This window comes from Triplophysa dalaica, chromosome 9 (genome assembly GCF_015846415.1).
Source record: "Triplophysa dalaica isolate WHDGS20190420 chromosome 9, ASM1584641v1, whole genome shotgun sequence".
NCBI classification, from domain to species: domain Eukaryota; kingdom Metazoa; phylum Chordata; class Actinopteri; order Cypriniformes; family Nemacheilidae; genus Triplophysa; species Triplophysa dalaica.
In genome coordinates, this window is record NC_079550.1 from 8,301,465 (window position 1) to 8,319,239 (window position 17,775).

The window sequence follows — 17,775 nt, forward strand, 5'->3', positions numbered from 1 at the left end:
ATCAAGTTGTCCATCAAAGAAGCTGTAGCAGGCCGTTGCTAAGAAGAAACAGGTTTGTTTTAACACTGTTTTCACATACTGCTGTGATGATGTTATGGAGAATAGATGTACCTGAAAGGAGAAATTTTAAACTTTACATGGATACCAAACTAAAATGGGTAGTTCTCATAGAGCGGGCAGCAGCGAGCATGTTTCCCGCCATTTTTGTTAGCGATAGCGGTTTTCACTCAGAAGAATAATGTTTTGATATATTTACAGTAGGAAATTAACAAAATCAAGCAAAGTTATTGACCCAACTTACCGTTTTTTTATTTGTTATAAACTGTTTTATTTGGAAGAAAACAGTGTACAGTTTGCTTAAAGGGGTAGTTCATCCTTCAAACTTCAAAGTTTTGACAACTTTCACTATTAAACAGTGAGGTAAACAAGACCACATCTTTAATGAGTCATTTTGAATGGACTCCCCTGGAATTTTTTTCTTACAGTTAAACATTAAAAGTTGACGTTGTTACCTGACGTGTTGATGGAAATCACAGTCGTATTAGTAATTCTTCGGAAGCACATTATTATTGTAAGCGTGGGTTGAGAAGAAGGAACTGAAATCTTTTTTTGTGTATTCGTTTCTATTTCTTTGTTCTATTGTGGATGGAAGATTTATTTGCCCACATACTGTATGCTCACCTCAAAATATCAATAAGTCACCAAAAAAACTCCGAGAATAATAATGATTAATCATGCAATAATCAGTCATCATAATGTAAAAACATTTAGGCCACACCCCTTTTACCATGAATGTGTCGATATTTTTTTAAGTAGTTTTAGTTTGAAGAAAGATGTTCTGTTATAGCGAATAATGTAGCAAGTGAAAGGTCAAGACACCTTTAAAGAAGGCAAGGTGTGTACTTTTTCCATTAAATCGAGGTGAAGTACATTGCGTTGCCTTGAGAAATGTAACCTTTCGATGATCAATTAAGAGAATAAGAGGTTAAACCTCATTTCCCAGAAGTGTCAGAATTTCTCTGAGTGCATCAGATAGAAAAAAACAGTAGGAGGTTTGGCTCTAGAGAACATTTTGTTCTTGAATCATGGTTAAACTTTTTTTCCGTTCACTAACCAGTAAACTCTGAGTGAGCTCTTAACACAAATAAGTTAAATCTGATTATACCAACATCAGAAATGTTTTAAAGCGGAAAAACTGCGAAACTAGAGCACTTAATGATAGTTTTATGATTCTATTCCACTGCGGCACACAGAATGTCTTTAAAACCAAGACAAATGTGTTTTTTACACCAAACAGGAAGCTGAGGTAACGTTTCGAGCAGACTTCACCATCTCTGTGAGCTCCGTGTCTGTCAACAACTTTTACTTTCAGTATATCCGTGTAATCTTGATCACATACGACTCAAAATAAACCGCCTGGTGCGTCCCATCTTCCAGCGCACGTTTCATCTCTCCTCCTCTTACTTTCCTCATTCATCTCCTCTCTTTCACTCAGCGCGGAGTGCTGCGGTCAAACTTGCTCTCAGAGGGTCACTTTTGATCATCTCCTGGCGGGAAGCATTATTGAAGTGGGTGACACTCTCTTCTCGTCTGAGGAACTCTTTTCTGGGAGGTCACGTGAGAGCCGAAGCCAGACTGAAGCAGAACCGACGCTGAGGTGCTCAGGTTAGGGCTGCTGGGATTGAGAGGACACCCTTCTGCTGGCGGAGAACATTGAATTTTTCATTAGATTTGCAGGTGAGTATCTTTCTTTTGTCTGGGATGGGTTTATTATAGCCCAAGAAACATAGAAGATGCATAACATGTCTAATACTTAAAAAAAGAAGATTAAAATGTACGTCTGCAAAAAATGTTAAATGCGTTGACTAGTATATATTATGAGTATTTTGCCCCTCATTTTTTTGTTTTAAATGACTGCATTCAATTCTCGAAATTATTTTATTCAATTTATGAAAAAAATATATTTTGTAGTTTTTCAATTAATAAAATTACAACAATGAAGTTTACGACAGTTATACAAGAATGCTGTTTTAAAAAGTTTAGCAACATAAAAGAGCAGGTTTTGAATGTCACATAAAATTCCAATCAGTTCTCATGCTGTGTGTGACTATCAGCGGGTGTGTTTTCTAGCACCTCTGTTTGCTTCATGTGTTGTATAAAATTGTCTGACACTTGATCCTAATAACTTAAAATCTTTCCATTCCCGAAGTGCACGTGTAATTCTATTCAAAGCTCCTCCAATTCGATTTTCACCAAGCGCCAGTAAAATCGCGTGCTGAAAAGTGCTTAATGGTTAAAAAAAGATACAGACTAAACAGGTTTAGTGTGTTGTGAGCAGTCACTTCCTTATTTAGTGATCCACGCATTCTTGCATTCTAAAATAATTCACAAAATTCATACAAAACTGCAGGAGGGTTAAACGTTTTTTCGTATCCTTACATCACTTTCCTGTAAACGCGGGTATATGTATGCCTCAGGATGGGAGTTGGTTAGACAGTGATTATGCCATTCTGGGGGGCTTATAGGATGTAGCCCCCCATGCTTTTTCCTGACCACCGACCTGTCTGGTTTATCAACAGTTCTCAGAAGGGCTTATTACGCCTGCCATTTCCATAGCAAAAAAAGCCATGTAAACACATTACACAATTCACGGAATGGAAACTTAAGAGGACTCATCATTGCTGTAAATTACAAGTTAATCAATATTGTACAAAAAAACGTCCTTTCCAAGCTGGAAACTTGAGCTAGATGTAAACAATAGTACTGTGATTACTTTTTTTATTAGATTTGGATTCTTAAGGAAATTCTATAAAAATACTGTGACAAATCAATATTACAGTATAATCTATTTACAATACAGTACAGTACAGTGATTATCTATGGGTAGGACAAAGTGTTAACTTGACACCATATTTTCGATCTTCTAAGAACAAGACAAAAAATCACAAAGGAGTGTTTTTACTACACTTAATAAATATATCATCTACGCATACTTTGTATATAATTACTGTATTTTTATGCTTTATTTTTCTTTTAATATAACGATCATTGAAACGTCTCTCTGTTTTGGTTCTCATTATAAGTTTGCGGAACGATCAATCTTTCGATCAATCTTTGTACTGATCTCTTAAAAATTCTGTCTTGACACTGATGGGTGTTGATGATGGGTTCATTTGACCTCACAAACCGTATATTACCTGTAACCCAAACTTGCTGGAACAAAGGTAAGTGTGGGTTTGTCACCTAAACCCAGCAATGGGTTGGCAAAATGACCCCACGTTATTTTTTACTCAGCAATTTTGCGTGATCAAAGCAATTAAAGTAAAAGCTAATTTTGCAAATAAGTAATCAAATACCAAATACTTAAATGTTATATTATATCTATTTGTGTATAAATATGTACATATGTGTATGTGTGTGTGTGTGTGCATGTGTGTATTCACAACTGAAAAGAAGAAATTCTATCAGTGTCAATCAAATCTATGTAAAACTAGACGGAAAAAGATTTCGGGTTTTTGATAAGCGTTATCAGCATACACTGGTGAGTAAAAATAAAATCACACCTTGTGATCTATGATTCACCTCATCTGTTCAGCTGTTTTGGGATTTTTACAGAAAGTATTCTGAACACAGAAGATTTCATATCTGAGGATCTGTTATTTCCCTCTGTGTCCGTTTGTGCGGTTGGCATTTACTGAATTCATCTCTTGGTCTGCGTCTATATAATCTCTAATTTTTAAGCCAACTTTTACTTATGCAATAAGTCAACATCAATTTATATAATATAACATAATATGTGAGTATTAGTTTGGCTGTTTTAATATATACATTAATCTCAAAAACATGATGTAAGCAGGGGAGTAACCAAAAGATAAAATCTCTGGAGTTTTAGTTCAGTTATGTAAACTGAGTTTCTATTTGGTAACATCTCTTAACCTCAACCATCTGAAATCTTGATGTAAAACGGCTGACGTAAATGAGACATTCAAATAATATTATTGAGAACAATCCACTCAGAACATTGTGGCATGACAGTATCATATATTTAAATTGTATCTACAGATGACTCACAGCGTTCTTTATCATAGCTTGTCCAAATACCCTTCATCTGTCATCTCTGACTACTGTCATTCACAGCGGAGCTGAGAAGGCCTGTGCGTAAAGCATTTTTCAATATTTAATCAGCGTCTGATACACTATTATGCATCGAATCCTAGATCAAAAATTATTTGAAGCTGTGAAAGTTTATGCCGAGGGTACTCGGTTATTGATTTTCCATTGTCTATTATAGATAGGGTGAACTCTTCATCCCGCTCAAAACCTGTTGCTTAATTAGGCTGGAATTTAGCACATCAGTGTGCTGTACTGATGGGAGGTTAGTCACTCTATCGGCTAATGCAATTAGCATGAGTTTGATACAGAAGAAAGATTGAGGACATCATTGAGATCCCAGATAATATTTTTAAAAGGAATCTTTTTGGATTAACAGAGAAATGTGTTTCATTTCCAAATGTCATACTTACTTTGCAGACGCTTTTAAACCAAAGTGGTTTGCTTGCAGTACATTCACAAAACGCATTACAGACAAGCAGCTGAGAGTCCGTGACAATTTCTCAGCAAAGGCCTATTTGCCAAAAAGACACTTCTAAAAATAGTTTGAGCATTTTTTTAATGAAATTGTAAGTGATGTTTGCATAGGTGGTTGTCAGGGCATTATTGTAGGGTTGCTAGGGCTGGAGTATGTGTGTTTGATGACAGAAAGCCAGTAAACGGGTCTTTTTTTGGCTGTGTGAGGTTTCCGCTACTCCCAGGTGTTCGTGGATTAAGAGCATAAATTGAGAAGTAATACAGTCTTTTTGTATAGACAGAGGTCTCTGGCAGCTGCATAGCACAGGATCAATGTTTTGAATTCAATTTTAGCAGAGACAAGAAGCCAGACCTGCAAACAAATATCTTTAAAGAATATATAAAGGTTTAAAACAACAACATTTAGATGCATTTAAAGATATATCTGAAAGATGCAGGTGGTCAGGTGAAAGTGTAAATGTGAATTACCATATGGACAGATGTTAAAGATAAGCCAACATATACAGAGGATAACAATAAATAAATTATATACAAAGAAATCCGATTGTAAACCTTTCAAGAAACCAAGAACCAAAAAAGAAATCCATTATAAACTAGTACAGTCATATTTTGCTGAAGGTTTCTTTTGCTGCTGCTTCAAAAAGACATTTGCTCAAGCATGAAATTAAGTTTAAGACCAAGTGTGACATTGTGTTTAAAATCCACACCGTTTCACAACATGTATAGCAAAAGAAAGAGTCCTTGTAATTTCCTTTCTACCTCCCAGTTCCTGTGTTGATGTACAATGGGTGTTAGTATTTTCATACAGTTTTTTGGGGTTTATGAAAGGCCACATCCACACGAAGTAAGAATTAAAATAAGAATAGTATTTTAAGAAACAGAACTGCTTGATGTATTAAGATATGTCAATAAACCTGGTTACATTCTTACTGTGCATTTTGTTTTTGTTGTCTTAAATTAAGAAAAATAAGTTAATTAAATTCAATATAGTTAGTTTAACTAAATATTAGATCTTGTTGAGTTGACAAAACGTAGACTAATCTTTTTTAGTTGAATTAACTATTTATTTTATATTTTTTATGTCTCAAGACCTAGTGGCCTAACTTACTATTACTGCCTACTGGCAGCTTTCCACATACAGTAGTGTTGCAGTTTCACAAGCTGAAGAAACAGTAAATTGTGCATTATCAGAAGACAGTTTATGTAGATCTCAAGGTTCAGTGGTTCCAAGATTTACAATAAGTGTGCATGTGACCTTTTATGTGACCTAGATTTGTACAGTGAGGTTTACAGTAAGCACTAGTCAAAGCCTTTTTGGTTTCCATTTCAAGTGTACAGATTACACTCTAATTACTGAGTCTGAAATGCAAATGACCATAGTCATTTTGTCTTATATTTATAAACAATAAAAATAATCTTATAAATAATTGATCAAACAGTTTTTCAAACACGAAAATGCCTATAAAAGTTAAATACCATGTTTTTTTGTCTGAATTAGTGTGACCTAAGAGATGTTTTTTACTGTCGTTATTTTCACTATTTCTGCTTGTGTTCACTGTTCAGGCAGTTTTGACAAAATCTGATCCAACACAACACTGTAAAAAGCCAAGTTAAAAAGCTTTATTACATTTTTAAGTTAAATCAAATTAACGTTATGAGTCAATTAAACTTAATTTATATTGAACTGACTTTTATTTAACAATTCAATTTTTTTTAAGCCAGTTCAATATAATTAAGTTCAGATATTGACTCTAATTGAACTCTATGGCAGCTGAAATTGGTGATTTTTTTTAGTTAAATAATTGCTTTCAAATATTATATGCATATGATTTGCATAACCTTTCATGCTAATGAAATACAATGAGAATGTACACAGAGTCTCCATTTTTGCATAAGTATCGATCCTGCATCTATCAACAACGTGAACAATATGCTACCTATTTAAAGCGTATATCACCTACCTATTTAATGCATATATCACCTACCCATTTAATGCATAGTCATGCACCTATATCAAGGTTTTATATGTTTTGTTTATAATAAGCACGGAATAACCTTCGAGAATATAAAAGATAGAAAGAAAAGACATTGATATGACACTGTCTACAACATCTGCTCACCAACAATGTGAAGCATCTGTTTCAACCGCACAGCAGCAAAGTGAGAGCTACAGTTTTTGTGTATTAAGGTCAGTGGTTTAACATGACTACAGATACAATAAATTGTATCATGCAAATCGAAAAATGGCAGGACCTGATGTGAACAGCTCTGATTCTATCAACAGTGAAATTTGTATTAGGTGGTAATGCATCTCATGTGAGTTTTCTTTTATGTTAGCATGCACACCAAATCCAGGCATCGTGTCAAAATATCCAAAATCAACTTTTGAAATGTATGTACAATTCTCACTAAATATAAACTTTCTTTGTGCACACAGCTGGTTGTGAACGCGACGCTCAACATGTCAAACAATTCATCGTGTGTCATTATGACCCAGTCGGGAAGTCACGTGCTGATGTCCATTAACATCATCGCCTTCATTCTGGGGATACTGTTCAACTTGGTCACCATCGGTCCCATCATTCAGCAGATCTGCAGAAAGAACATTTTAGGCATCTACCTATTCGGTCTATCCATCTCCGATCTCCTCTACATCCTCACCATGCCTCTGTGGATCCATTATTTTGCAAACAACCACAAATGGATGCTCAGCCAGGAAATGTGCAGTCTTGCAGGCTTCTTTTACTACTCCAACCTCTACATCAGCATCTATCTCCTTTGCTGGATCTCCATCGATCGCTGCCTGGCCATCACCTTCCCACTGCGTGTCCAATCCTTCCGGTGCCGACGCTATGCCTGGATGATCTGCGGGCTGGTTTATGTTTTTGTCATGGCAGTACATTGTCTGATGCTGTACTTGGATGAAGTGTCGGATCCGCTGGACGACAGTGAGAAGAGATGCTACGAGACCTTTCCGATGACGAGACGCATCGCCCTCTTTAACCTGATACGCGTAGGCATCGGTTTCTTGTTGCCTCTTGTGGTCATCACGGTCTGCTACTGCTTGATTCCAAGCAAGGTGCAACAAAGCACGGGGGTGGACGAGCACGGCAAACGCAAAGTGAGACTGCTGTCTATTGGAGTCATTGTTATTTTCTCTTTCTGCTTTGCGCCATACCATATCATCCTGCTGTTACGATCAATCGCCTTCTTCTCGGTGGGGGCCGCAAAAAGTTGCTACTTTGAACAAGTGATGTATTTGCCTTTCACTTGTTCTCTGGCTCTGTCCAGTCTAAACAGCGTGGTTGACCCGGTGCTCTATGTGCTCGCCAGCAATGGTGTCAGGGAGGACATGCACTTATACTGTTGCAAAAAAAAGCTGAGACAAGAGACGGGAAGCACTCTCATTGATTCAAAATTAAGGACCAGATTAACACATTTGACTTAAAGCCAACTTTGAAACGGTGGGTTTGTTAAGAATGAATTACGTCTGTTAATGCTGTTTGTGTGGTTTTAGCATCCGGCTTACAAAGGGAATTGTGCAAATCAGATAACAGTACTAAAACGCCCTAAGTTTTCCATCTTACAGGTCAAATGTGAGTGCTGACTTAGGCTCATGAGTTTTTAAAATGCTCGATTACACCACATGCTGAAAATATGCCCGGTGATGACGCACTCAATGAATTAGCTACGTCAGCTAAAGCAAACACATTTACCATCTATGAAAAGCTCATTTAGTTCGTGTATAAACAGGATTTCAGGTGTTTTGGATATAAGTGACAGGATTTTGTGATGTAAAACTAGAGCATTCAAGTAATAAATTGCCCAAAAATGAAAATTCTTTCATCATTTATTTACCCGTCTGTCATTTTAAACCTGTATAACTTTTTTTTACGCGGAACACAAAAGATGATATTTTGAAGAATGATGTGAAACCGAACAGCAATGGCATCCATTGCCTTGCATTGGTTTTGTGTTTACGCAATAGTGAACGGGTGCCGTCACCGTTCGGTTACCGACATTCTTCAAAATATCTTCTTTTGTGTTCTGCAAAAGAAATTCATACAGTTTTATAATGACAAGAGTGTGAGAAAATCATGACAATCATGTCCCTTTAATTCAACCTTGCGGTGTTTGTAATCAGACTCCATTTTTGTCCCCCAAAAAGCATGCATGTTGTTTTAGTACCCAACTTTCAAAGAAAATTTTGCAAAACTAACACAATTTTACACAAAAAGTGTACACACACAATAATTCAATAATAATTTCCCAATTTTTTTTTTAAACGTTTAACCTATGAAAAGAGCCCATCAAGCACATTCAGATTATGTTTTACCCTCTGGAGTCTGAAGGTGTTTTGGGACCCTTCAGAAGTTTTGACATGCCCTAAAATTTTGTCAGTAGTTTATAACTTTAATTCAGGTGTTTTGTGAATATGTTGCAGCTTTTGTGCTGTCATACTATCTGCAAAAAGATGGAATTACGTTGTTGTTTCTTCTCAAATGGCATAAATGTCACTGTGTCCATGTGACCATAAAGAGGATGTGTACAAATTGCACTTTGGGATTTTTGCTATAACAGGAACTAGATCTCTGTCTTTGAAGGACCCTTGAATCACTTGAACTTTCTGTGTAAGATCTGTACTCGGTCTAAGTGTTGTTATTGTGGGATAAATCCTGTCTTGTTTGTCCTGTTTATATGTCAGATTACTCCCTGTAACTCACCGTTGAAATAGTTCTAGCAGCTAAAGAACATTTAATCTGTCTGTATGTAAAAAAACAACCTGTTGCAAAGTGAACATTTAGATGCACAGCATGTTGCCACTGTTCTCCACGTATCCTTCATCATATTGTGCTCAACAAATGCTGCATTTTATCTCCTTCGATTTACCGTATTTAATGCTTAACACAATTTGTGCTGAATGAGACAAAAGCACTGATTTTCGCCGTAACGAGACATCGAAGCAAGCGATTGCTTTCCAAGGAGACAAATTCAACAGAGAGCGTTCACGGAAACTGTTAGGGTAGAGCGTTTGGGTAGCATCTCCAATCCTAATCACCCACAATACACTCTGTACAGTTTTTTTCCACCGACATGATTGCCTACTATAGATGAGTGCCTCTCATGTGTCTGCATTCTGAACCCTTTGTGAGTCTGAGAGCTGGAGTGCCCATTCTGTTCTACTGTAAAATGCCACGGACCAACTCGACGGAGTGATTTCAGAGCATGAGCGAGTGCCTGATCTGCAGTCTGAATGGATTAAATGACTGCTCGCTTTCACATGTTGCTCCAGATGCTGCCTACCATGCGTGGAACATGCACGATGTCATTTATCATCGGGACTGACTTGTTTGTGTTATCAGTTTTATTTGGAGATCAAACTTTTTTCCCAGGTACATGTAAGGAGACGAAGCCACATAACAACCGTATTGTGTAACAATAGAGCTAATGTGAGCCGGTCTGCATTGCACGATAGGATGCTTCAGCCGACGGCTCACCGCAACAGGGATTTTGAGCACAACAGCATAGAACACTGTGTCTGCTTTCCTTCTCTCAGGCAATTGATTTTCACCCTCCTTAGACACAGACACCCGATGAGGGGAGAGAGCTTGTTCATATAGGAGGCTTAATGCATTAAAATGCAGATCCTTTTTCAGTAAATAGGTGGAACTTATGGATCTTACATTTTAATCCAAATTCCAAAAAACGTAAATTTTGTGAATAGAAATGCACATATTGTTTTGATGTCAACTAGATTAATTTAGCAAAAGCGTATGGATGATTAGCTTTACTGTAGTGGGTTTTATTTCCATTATTCCTAATGGTGATTCTCATTAGATTCTGACTACTGTTAATTGCCGTCAGTGCCACGCAAGTTATTGCGTAGATGGAACGCAACGGAGTGAAACAGCCAACAGGTGTCTATGAGAGCAGCTTCGCGAAACAGAGAATGTCGTCTTTAGTGTTCCTCAGAAGAAAGGTTTCGAACCATGCAGGTTTTGAACAACATGGGTGTGAATAAATGATTACAGAATTTTATTCATTTACTGAATAAGTGATTTATATTTTTACATTACAGTAATGTTATTCTTATAGCCTAGGGCGAGTGTGCTTAATCTAAAAACCAAAAAACAATGTAACATGTGAGTTACTTAGAGACTGACTGCAGTATTGTAAAATTTGATAACAGGGAAGGAAAGAGTCATAAACTAGATGTCAAAAAAATCTAACCTAACAATGAAGCCGTCAGCGATTTATGGTGTGTTTTGAGTGACATTATCACTATCACTCTGACAAATATTCAAGTGACGGCACCTCAGAGCTTGGAATGACCTTTTGTATTTAAATCCCTCACAGGGATATATCAGGCCAAACCAAGTGCAATTTACGTATAATGTATAAAATGAGAAAAGACATTGCCAGATTGGATACATTCAGGTCCTGCTTTTTTTCCTGACTGTCTCCTTGCTACTCAATAGGTCTCCTGTGTCATTTTTGGAAGAGTTTGGTATTGTTTAGTGACTAAGGAGATCGAATTTGTCTCATTTAATCCTACACTCATGAATCTACTGTATCATTAGGGATTGGAAATATCTTGATATACAGCAACAAACGATTGAGTCACAAAATGAGTTCATGCATCATTGTCACTGTGGACATTTGACATTTGTGGGAAAGACTTTTACTGACAATTTATATTGATTTAAATGTGTTTTGATGTGTAATTTATGCTGTGTTGTGGTATTATCATTTTGTTTGTTACAATAAAATAAATCTTTGAGTAATCTCATAAACTTTTTTAAATATAAGCTAAATGCTCTTACTGGTACACTGTAAAACATATATCTGTAAAATGGCTGAAAAATACTGTCAGCACAAGCACCAGTAATCTACTGAGATTCCACGGTATGAATACTGTGAAATTGCTTTACATCTTTTTACTGTGAATATGGAAAACGGTATTTTAAAGTATTTTTTATTTTACAGTAAAACACTGGCAGCAGAGACACAAGTAATCTTCTCTAATTCTACAGTATGAATACTGTGAAACTGATTTAAAGCGTATTACTGTAACAATGACAAACAGTATTTTCAAGTTATTTTAGGGCAAAGATTCCAGCAATTTACTGTGATTCTATTAAAGGTCATATGGCACAGATATGTGTTGTTCTGTGTCTTTGGTGTGTTATAAGTTGCCCATGCATGTATTAGACACGTACAATTGCAAAAATGAAAGTGTTGGAACAAAAGATGCATTCTATCCAAAAGCAAATGGTCACCGAGACCTCGTGTAACCACACCCAGGCGAATGAACTCTTACTTCGTAACATGACTTGACATAAGACCGCCAAATCTAAACCCAAGTAAAGTGGGCGTACTTGTAAATCTCATTGTATTGTCACTGCCGCGGCCTTGTTGCGAGACGATGTGTGTTTCGTTGCGAAAAGAAAGACTCTTTGGTTGCTCTGCCAAAAGATGAGACAACAAAAAAAGAACGTTTACATTTTATTTACAACAATGTTCCAGAAAAGTACAATCCAAATATTCAAGTGTGTGCAGTGCTTTTCATCGACGATTGCTTCACGAATCTGAGATATTAAGACCGGCTAAGCACGAAAGCTTTGGTGAAAAGGGGGGCCATTCCGACCATTGAAACTTCGCAATGACTACAAAGTACAATTGCTTTGGAACCTGATGTTCGAATATGGTAAGAGACGTTACATTTCCGTGAGCTGCTTGTAGTATTCGACCAATTACTACGCACTGGTTAACCGGCCAATCATAGCACACCTCGCTTTTCAGAGCGATGAGCTTTGTAAAAAATCTGCATGTTTCAGAGAGGCGGAGCAAAGAGGAGATACAAACATGCACACTATGTGAAAAATACAGCGTTTTTGAACCTTAAATCGTGTATACACATTACATTACATTTAAAACAAACTATAATATTTGTTTTAGCCGTGTCATTTGACCCCTTTAATACTATGAAATTACTTTATAGCCATATTCTGTAAAAAAAGATATGACGTTTTTCAGCAATTATTTCAATTTACAATACACTCTAAAATAAAAAGGTAAAGCTATAAAGGTATAAGGTAAAGACAATTCAATTTGAGTAATTTTGGCAACACTCTTATTCAAAGAGGGAACCCTGAAATAGGTTAGAAAATAAGATCACACAGTAAATTACTGTAGTATTAACACAGGCAACAGAAATATGCAAATAATGGGAACATTTGTTTATAAGCAAGATCATTCAAAAACAGAGTGTTAACATATGTATGTAACTAAAAAATGTGCAGAAAAGAATACAACACTCTCAACTGTTGATTTCCAGCTCCAGCTAATCAGTCACCATGATCACAAGTCACTAGTGATTCGGATGTGAGAAAACACTCCAACCAAAAAGCCCAGTTTTACAAGAACCACTCCTTGCTGCAGTCCATTTCAAAGATTTCTTAAGGGATTTGAAATTTCATAAGTGCCACGAACATGAACAAGTTTGTGTCAAGCGCTGCTCACCACAGTCGGTGGTCCAGTTTTAAACAGCGTGCTCCTTACTGCAGTCAGATTCAAATATCTCACTTCTCCTCCTAAATTAGTCTCTTTCTGTTTTTACACATATATTTCAGGCATGAGAACCACAAACACGGACAGGCAAACTCGAACTCAATCTCACGTGAAACATCAGCACCCTTTTGCTTCTTCAAAAACAAAGTCCGTAATGCACCATGTAAAACAGTAGAATACTGTAGATTCATGTTGAAAATGGCTTTTAAATTAACAGCAGTTGCTTATCATGCAAACTGTTGCCCATTATGCATTGCTTTCTGCAGTACATTACAGTTTGAACAGAAAACACTATATTACTGTCAGAATTTGGCTGTTTATTAAAAGCTTTTTTTACAGATAGCTCTGTCAATAATATTGAAAGCTGTCTACGTGCTTTTTCTCTTATCTTGCTTTCTCACTAGACCTCTGAGCATGTGTGTTTTCACGAAATGATTTCTGGGAATTTATCAGAGCCACTTTATTATGGTCCAGATATTTTTCTTGTACACGGCAACATTTAATCTCTGAGCACTCGGTTTAATTAAATTAAATTGATCTTAATAGCATTTTAATGAAATCTGAATATTGCAAATAATCATTTGACTGTTGTTTTTTCCCTCACTAATATTGTTTCAGCAGGTTCATCCTGACCCAAAGATCTAAATACACACCATGGTTATCAACGGTAGTTCTCTTATCGTGTAAATTTTTCTTTTTGGTTTAATTCATGCAAAGATTAATGAGACTTGAGGCTGTGGTGGACTTTCAGTAGGCTGACTAAAACTTACATTTCAATATAAAAGCTATGGCTAAAGAAGGTATAGCACACATTGTATTGACTACTTTTATTGAACTTGTTTTTTATATTTTATATTTAGAAATACACAAGGCTCCAGCACAGTTAAAAACCTGAAGGATCCACTTATTGCAGAAATCACCTGACCTGGATATTTCGCCTTATCTTTGTACTAACAATTTCAAAATTGGACAAAATGCAGTTTTAACAGATGAAATTTCTTAAATCACAATTAATAAGCTCTCACTGTTATTCGTAAACCTTTACTCTGTAACTTTGTGCAGCTGTGACACGTCAGAGGGATCTGGTTTTATTCATCATTATAGTTTGGGTACCTTGCCTAAGCTCCACACACTGTATACATTTCTAAAATAAATAAAAAAGAAAGAATATGTAGAATCAAAACAAATTATTGTTATTAAAATGAATACATTTATCATTCAAATTGACTACAACAGCCACAAATCCATATAATAAATGTCACAATCAACTGCTGAATCATTATTTAGTAGAAGGAATAACTTGATATGAAGTTTCCCTGCCATTCATTCAGCTTTGCACGATCGTGGCACTCTGTGCATGACTTTGTGTTCATCTATCAAATCCACAATATGTTTTAAATAAAAAAAATACTCAAGGAGTGGAAAAACGACAAAGACCCTCTATGTACACTTTTTTTACTGGAAACTCAGAACAATGACCTGCATCTGGCTGCCCGTCTTCTTTCAGGGGCTCTTAAAACTACCGTCAGCTCTGTATAACTAGATGGAGAAAAATCAAACAGCACCTCATTCATGAATGACACATTTCTGTGCACTACAACGTGATCGTTATCTAAAGTGTGCCGTCATTGCTGTGAAGTGCTTTCATTTTGCTGGAGGTAAACAACCAAGTTAGTTTACAGTGTGACAATGGGTGAATAGGGTCAACATCCATCCCACTTTGCGTTGTACCGCACAGCATTTTCATCGCCTGTCCCTCACATCACATATTGAGAAAATGTTCTGAATTTTCATCAGTCTGTTAGTTTTTAGTTGTCACATAACGAAACAAGTTATTTCACTCGAAACACACAGGAGACGCTTGTTTATTTAACTGTTTAACAGCGCTGTGTTGCTCTCTACTTGACTACATTTTTGAACAAGTATATGAACTCTTTACTCCACTAATCATATAACACATTACATTTTGCATGGCAACTCTTTCTTTGCGGCAGTTTATTTTTGCTACAGAAGAATTAATCTTTTCATTTATAGGGCATTAAAGCTACTATGTCTTTATGATTTTGCCCTTACTTAATAAAACTTGTCAACATGGCATCTTTATGTTAATACGAGTGCGGTATCTGATAGTTGTCAATCGCTGGTGGTTTATATGTGAAATGAGGACATGACTGTAGCTGGCGATGAGGCCAAAACCAGCATGTTCAGTGCAAAAATGCTTCGACTTTTTAAGTTTACTAAACATTAATTTATTTATCCGTTGTATTGAAGAGACCTTTTGGTAGGACCCTGGATTTCTTATGAGCACTTGAGCTTAAATAAGAATAGACGTGTTTGTAATAGATCTAGGATATGGTGTCGGCCATGATTTATTGCAATTTTGAGGTGTTCAGTCTTATTATGATTTAAGAAAATAAATGTGATTGCACTCCTCACGAATCAACTCTTTCTTGTTTTTCACTGACATGTCTCTTAAGTGTTGAGGACTATTGCTTCTTTGAGCTTACGTTCAGTATGAGTAAAATACTCAAGTACTGTTAAAATCAGATATGCTAAGACTTTTACTGAAGTCGTTTTGGAATTGATGACTTTTAACTTGTCATGGAACAATTTTCTCTGCCAGGTATCGGTACTTTCTCTTAAGTTTGGTTTTCGGGTACTCTTTGCACCTCTGGTCAGAAGATAGGGCGGCGATCCTCCCATGTCAACTTGCCGAATAAAAATTCACTAAAACATTGTAAACTGTTTGGCTTTGAAACTGTTTAAAGCCTATGGGTGGTGGTTAGCTTATTAAAATAAAAATGTTTTGCAAATCATTAAATGCATTATTTAACAATTATACATTTGAAAAGAGAAACTCTTTTTCTTTCTTTCTTTCTTTCTTTCTTTATTTGTTTGTTCTTTTTTTCCTTTAGTTTTTTCTCTTTTTGAGAAGTTCGTCAAAGTTTACAAAATGATAACTCCACGTCTGTTCTGTGCTCAAAATTTAAAGAGACAGTGAACCTTAATTTGAAATGAATGTTGTATAACATTTGATCTATGCCTTAATTATGTTGTTGTTGGAATTAACTAAATAACAATATAATATCAATATTATAAGCTAAAAAATATATAAAAATGTTATCATTCCGTTATGATATCACAGTTTTGTGCTACCTTTCAATGGTATCCCACATTGTCCCACACATTTGGTATGTTGGGTGGTGGTCACCTTACGGGTGAACGCAGACAAAACTTTTTTCAGTGGGTGGGGAAGGGTCTAGTATCGCTCCCGCAATATATTATGTATCTTTATCATCTGCTCGTGACTCCATTTTGTGCTGCTGTGCACTGAATAATGTCTCAAATAACGCAGCCTGCTGCTGTTTTCACAATCAGAGTTCACAAATGTTTAGGGGGGCTCAGCTAGAACTTTAAGGTGGCAAAATTCCACCTAAAAAGGATCTAGCAATGCCACTGCTGCTATATTAGATAAGCTTAAAGATTCTGTATATTCAGTTAATGTTGCTCTATTATATTGATCTTTCTTGTTCCATGAACACCATGCACTGTACTGTGTTACCTTTACTGTGTTTTCAGTTTTTCTTATTCTCTCCTGTAAAGCTGCTTTGGAACAATGCGCATTGTAAAACGCGCTATATAAATAAAAATTAATTGAACTGATTTGAATCGGATTGAAGTATTCACCTTCTTGAAGGACATTGTCCAAGAGATGAGCAACCAAAGGCAGGTGCATTTTCATTCTGTACTCTTTGCACCAGCATTCTTCTGTTATTTGCAGACAGTTGACCTGGCGACACTTATTTCTATAGCGGTCTGCAGATAAATTGACAACATAATACAAGGCATATACACAACATGCTTCAGTCTCACAGCAGCATTTGAAAAGAGGGAGCAGAAAAAAATCTATATCTTCTATCATTCAGTTCTGAAACATCTCCATTTATTTGCAAATCAAACATCATGAGGGAGATGAAAACATTCAAACATTTATATTCAAAGACTGATCCACATTGCAGGTGATTCTGGTTGAAGGTTTAAAGTGACCAATCAGAGATTCTTTTGTTGATTTTACATCACAATTAAAAGCAAGTGTGAATGGGTTTTCATAGGCAGAAGTGTACAACACAGTAACACTCTGTTAAAACATGTATAATTATGTTAAATAAACTGCAAATTTACAAGTTGGATGAAAAATAACATAAATTCAAAGAATTTTTTATTTCAAGTAAAAACCTCTGGCACCTCACCTTGGAATGTTACAGTTTTTAAAGGGATTTTGTCAGTTTATAAACCACTTCGCATTGCAACAGCGGTCCAGAAGCACCAGTTTTATTTTTGTTTATTATATTTTTTAATCTTACATGATTCAATATTTAAGATGTTTGTTTAACATTTTGATTCAATAAAAAATATTGTGTTGGTTAACGTTTGATCAAACGTTTCTGAAGTGTTAAAACTGAAAAAGAAAGTTCATCTGTATCAGAGTGGATCAGCGTTCCTTCTACGCTTTGAGAAGTGGTCTAGTAAAAAAATATGTACAGGCTCTGCGATCAGATTTTCTGCTCATTAAAAGAAATAAGAACAGATTGTTTTACAAATATAATTTTGAAAACA

The 17,775-nt window shown here is 36.0% G+C and overlaps 1 protein-coding gene across 1 annotated transcript; it reads left to right on the forward strand.

Annotated features, from left to right (window-relative positions):
* Positions 1-1,159: 1,159 nt before the first annotated feature.
* Positions 1,160-11,699, forward strand: gpr184 (G protein-coupled receptor 184). Its single transcript, XM_056757633.1, has 3 exons — positions 1,160-1,306; positions 1,496-1,737; positions 7,025-11,699. The coding sequence occupies exon 3, from the start codon at positions 7,049-7,051 to the stop codon at positions 8,033-8,035; it is 987 nt and encodes a 328-aa protein (XP_056613611.1). The 5' UTR covers positions 1,160-1,306; positions 1,496-1,737; positions 7,025-7,048; the 3' UTR covers positions 8,036-11,699.
* Positions 11,700-17,775: the final 6,076 nt, after the last annotated feature.

What these genes read in the sequence shown, in the direction of transcription:
- gpr184 (XM_056757633.1), top strand. Translation starts at nt 7,049, where the DNA reads ATGTCAAACAATTCATCGTGTGTCATTATGACCCAGTCGGGAAGTCAC.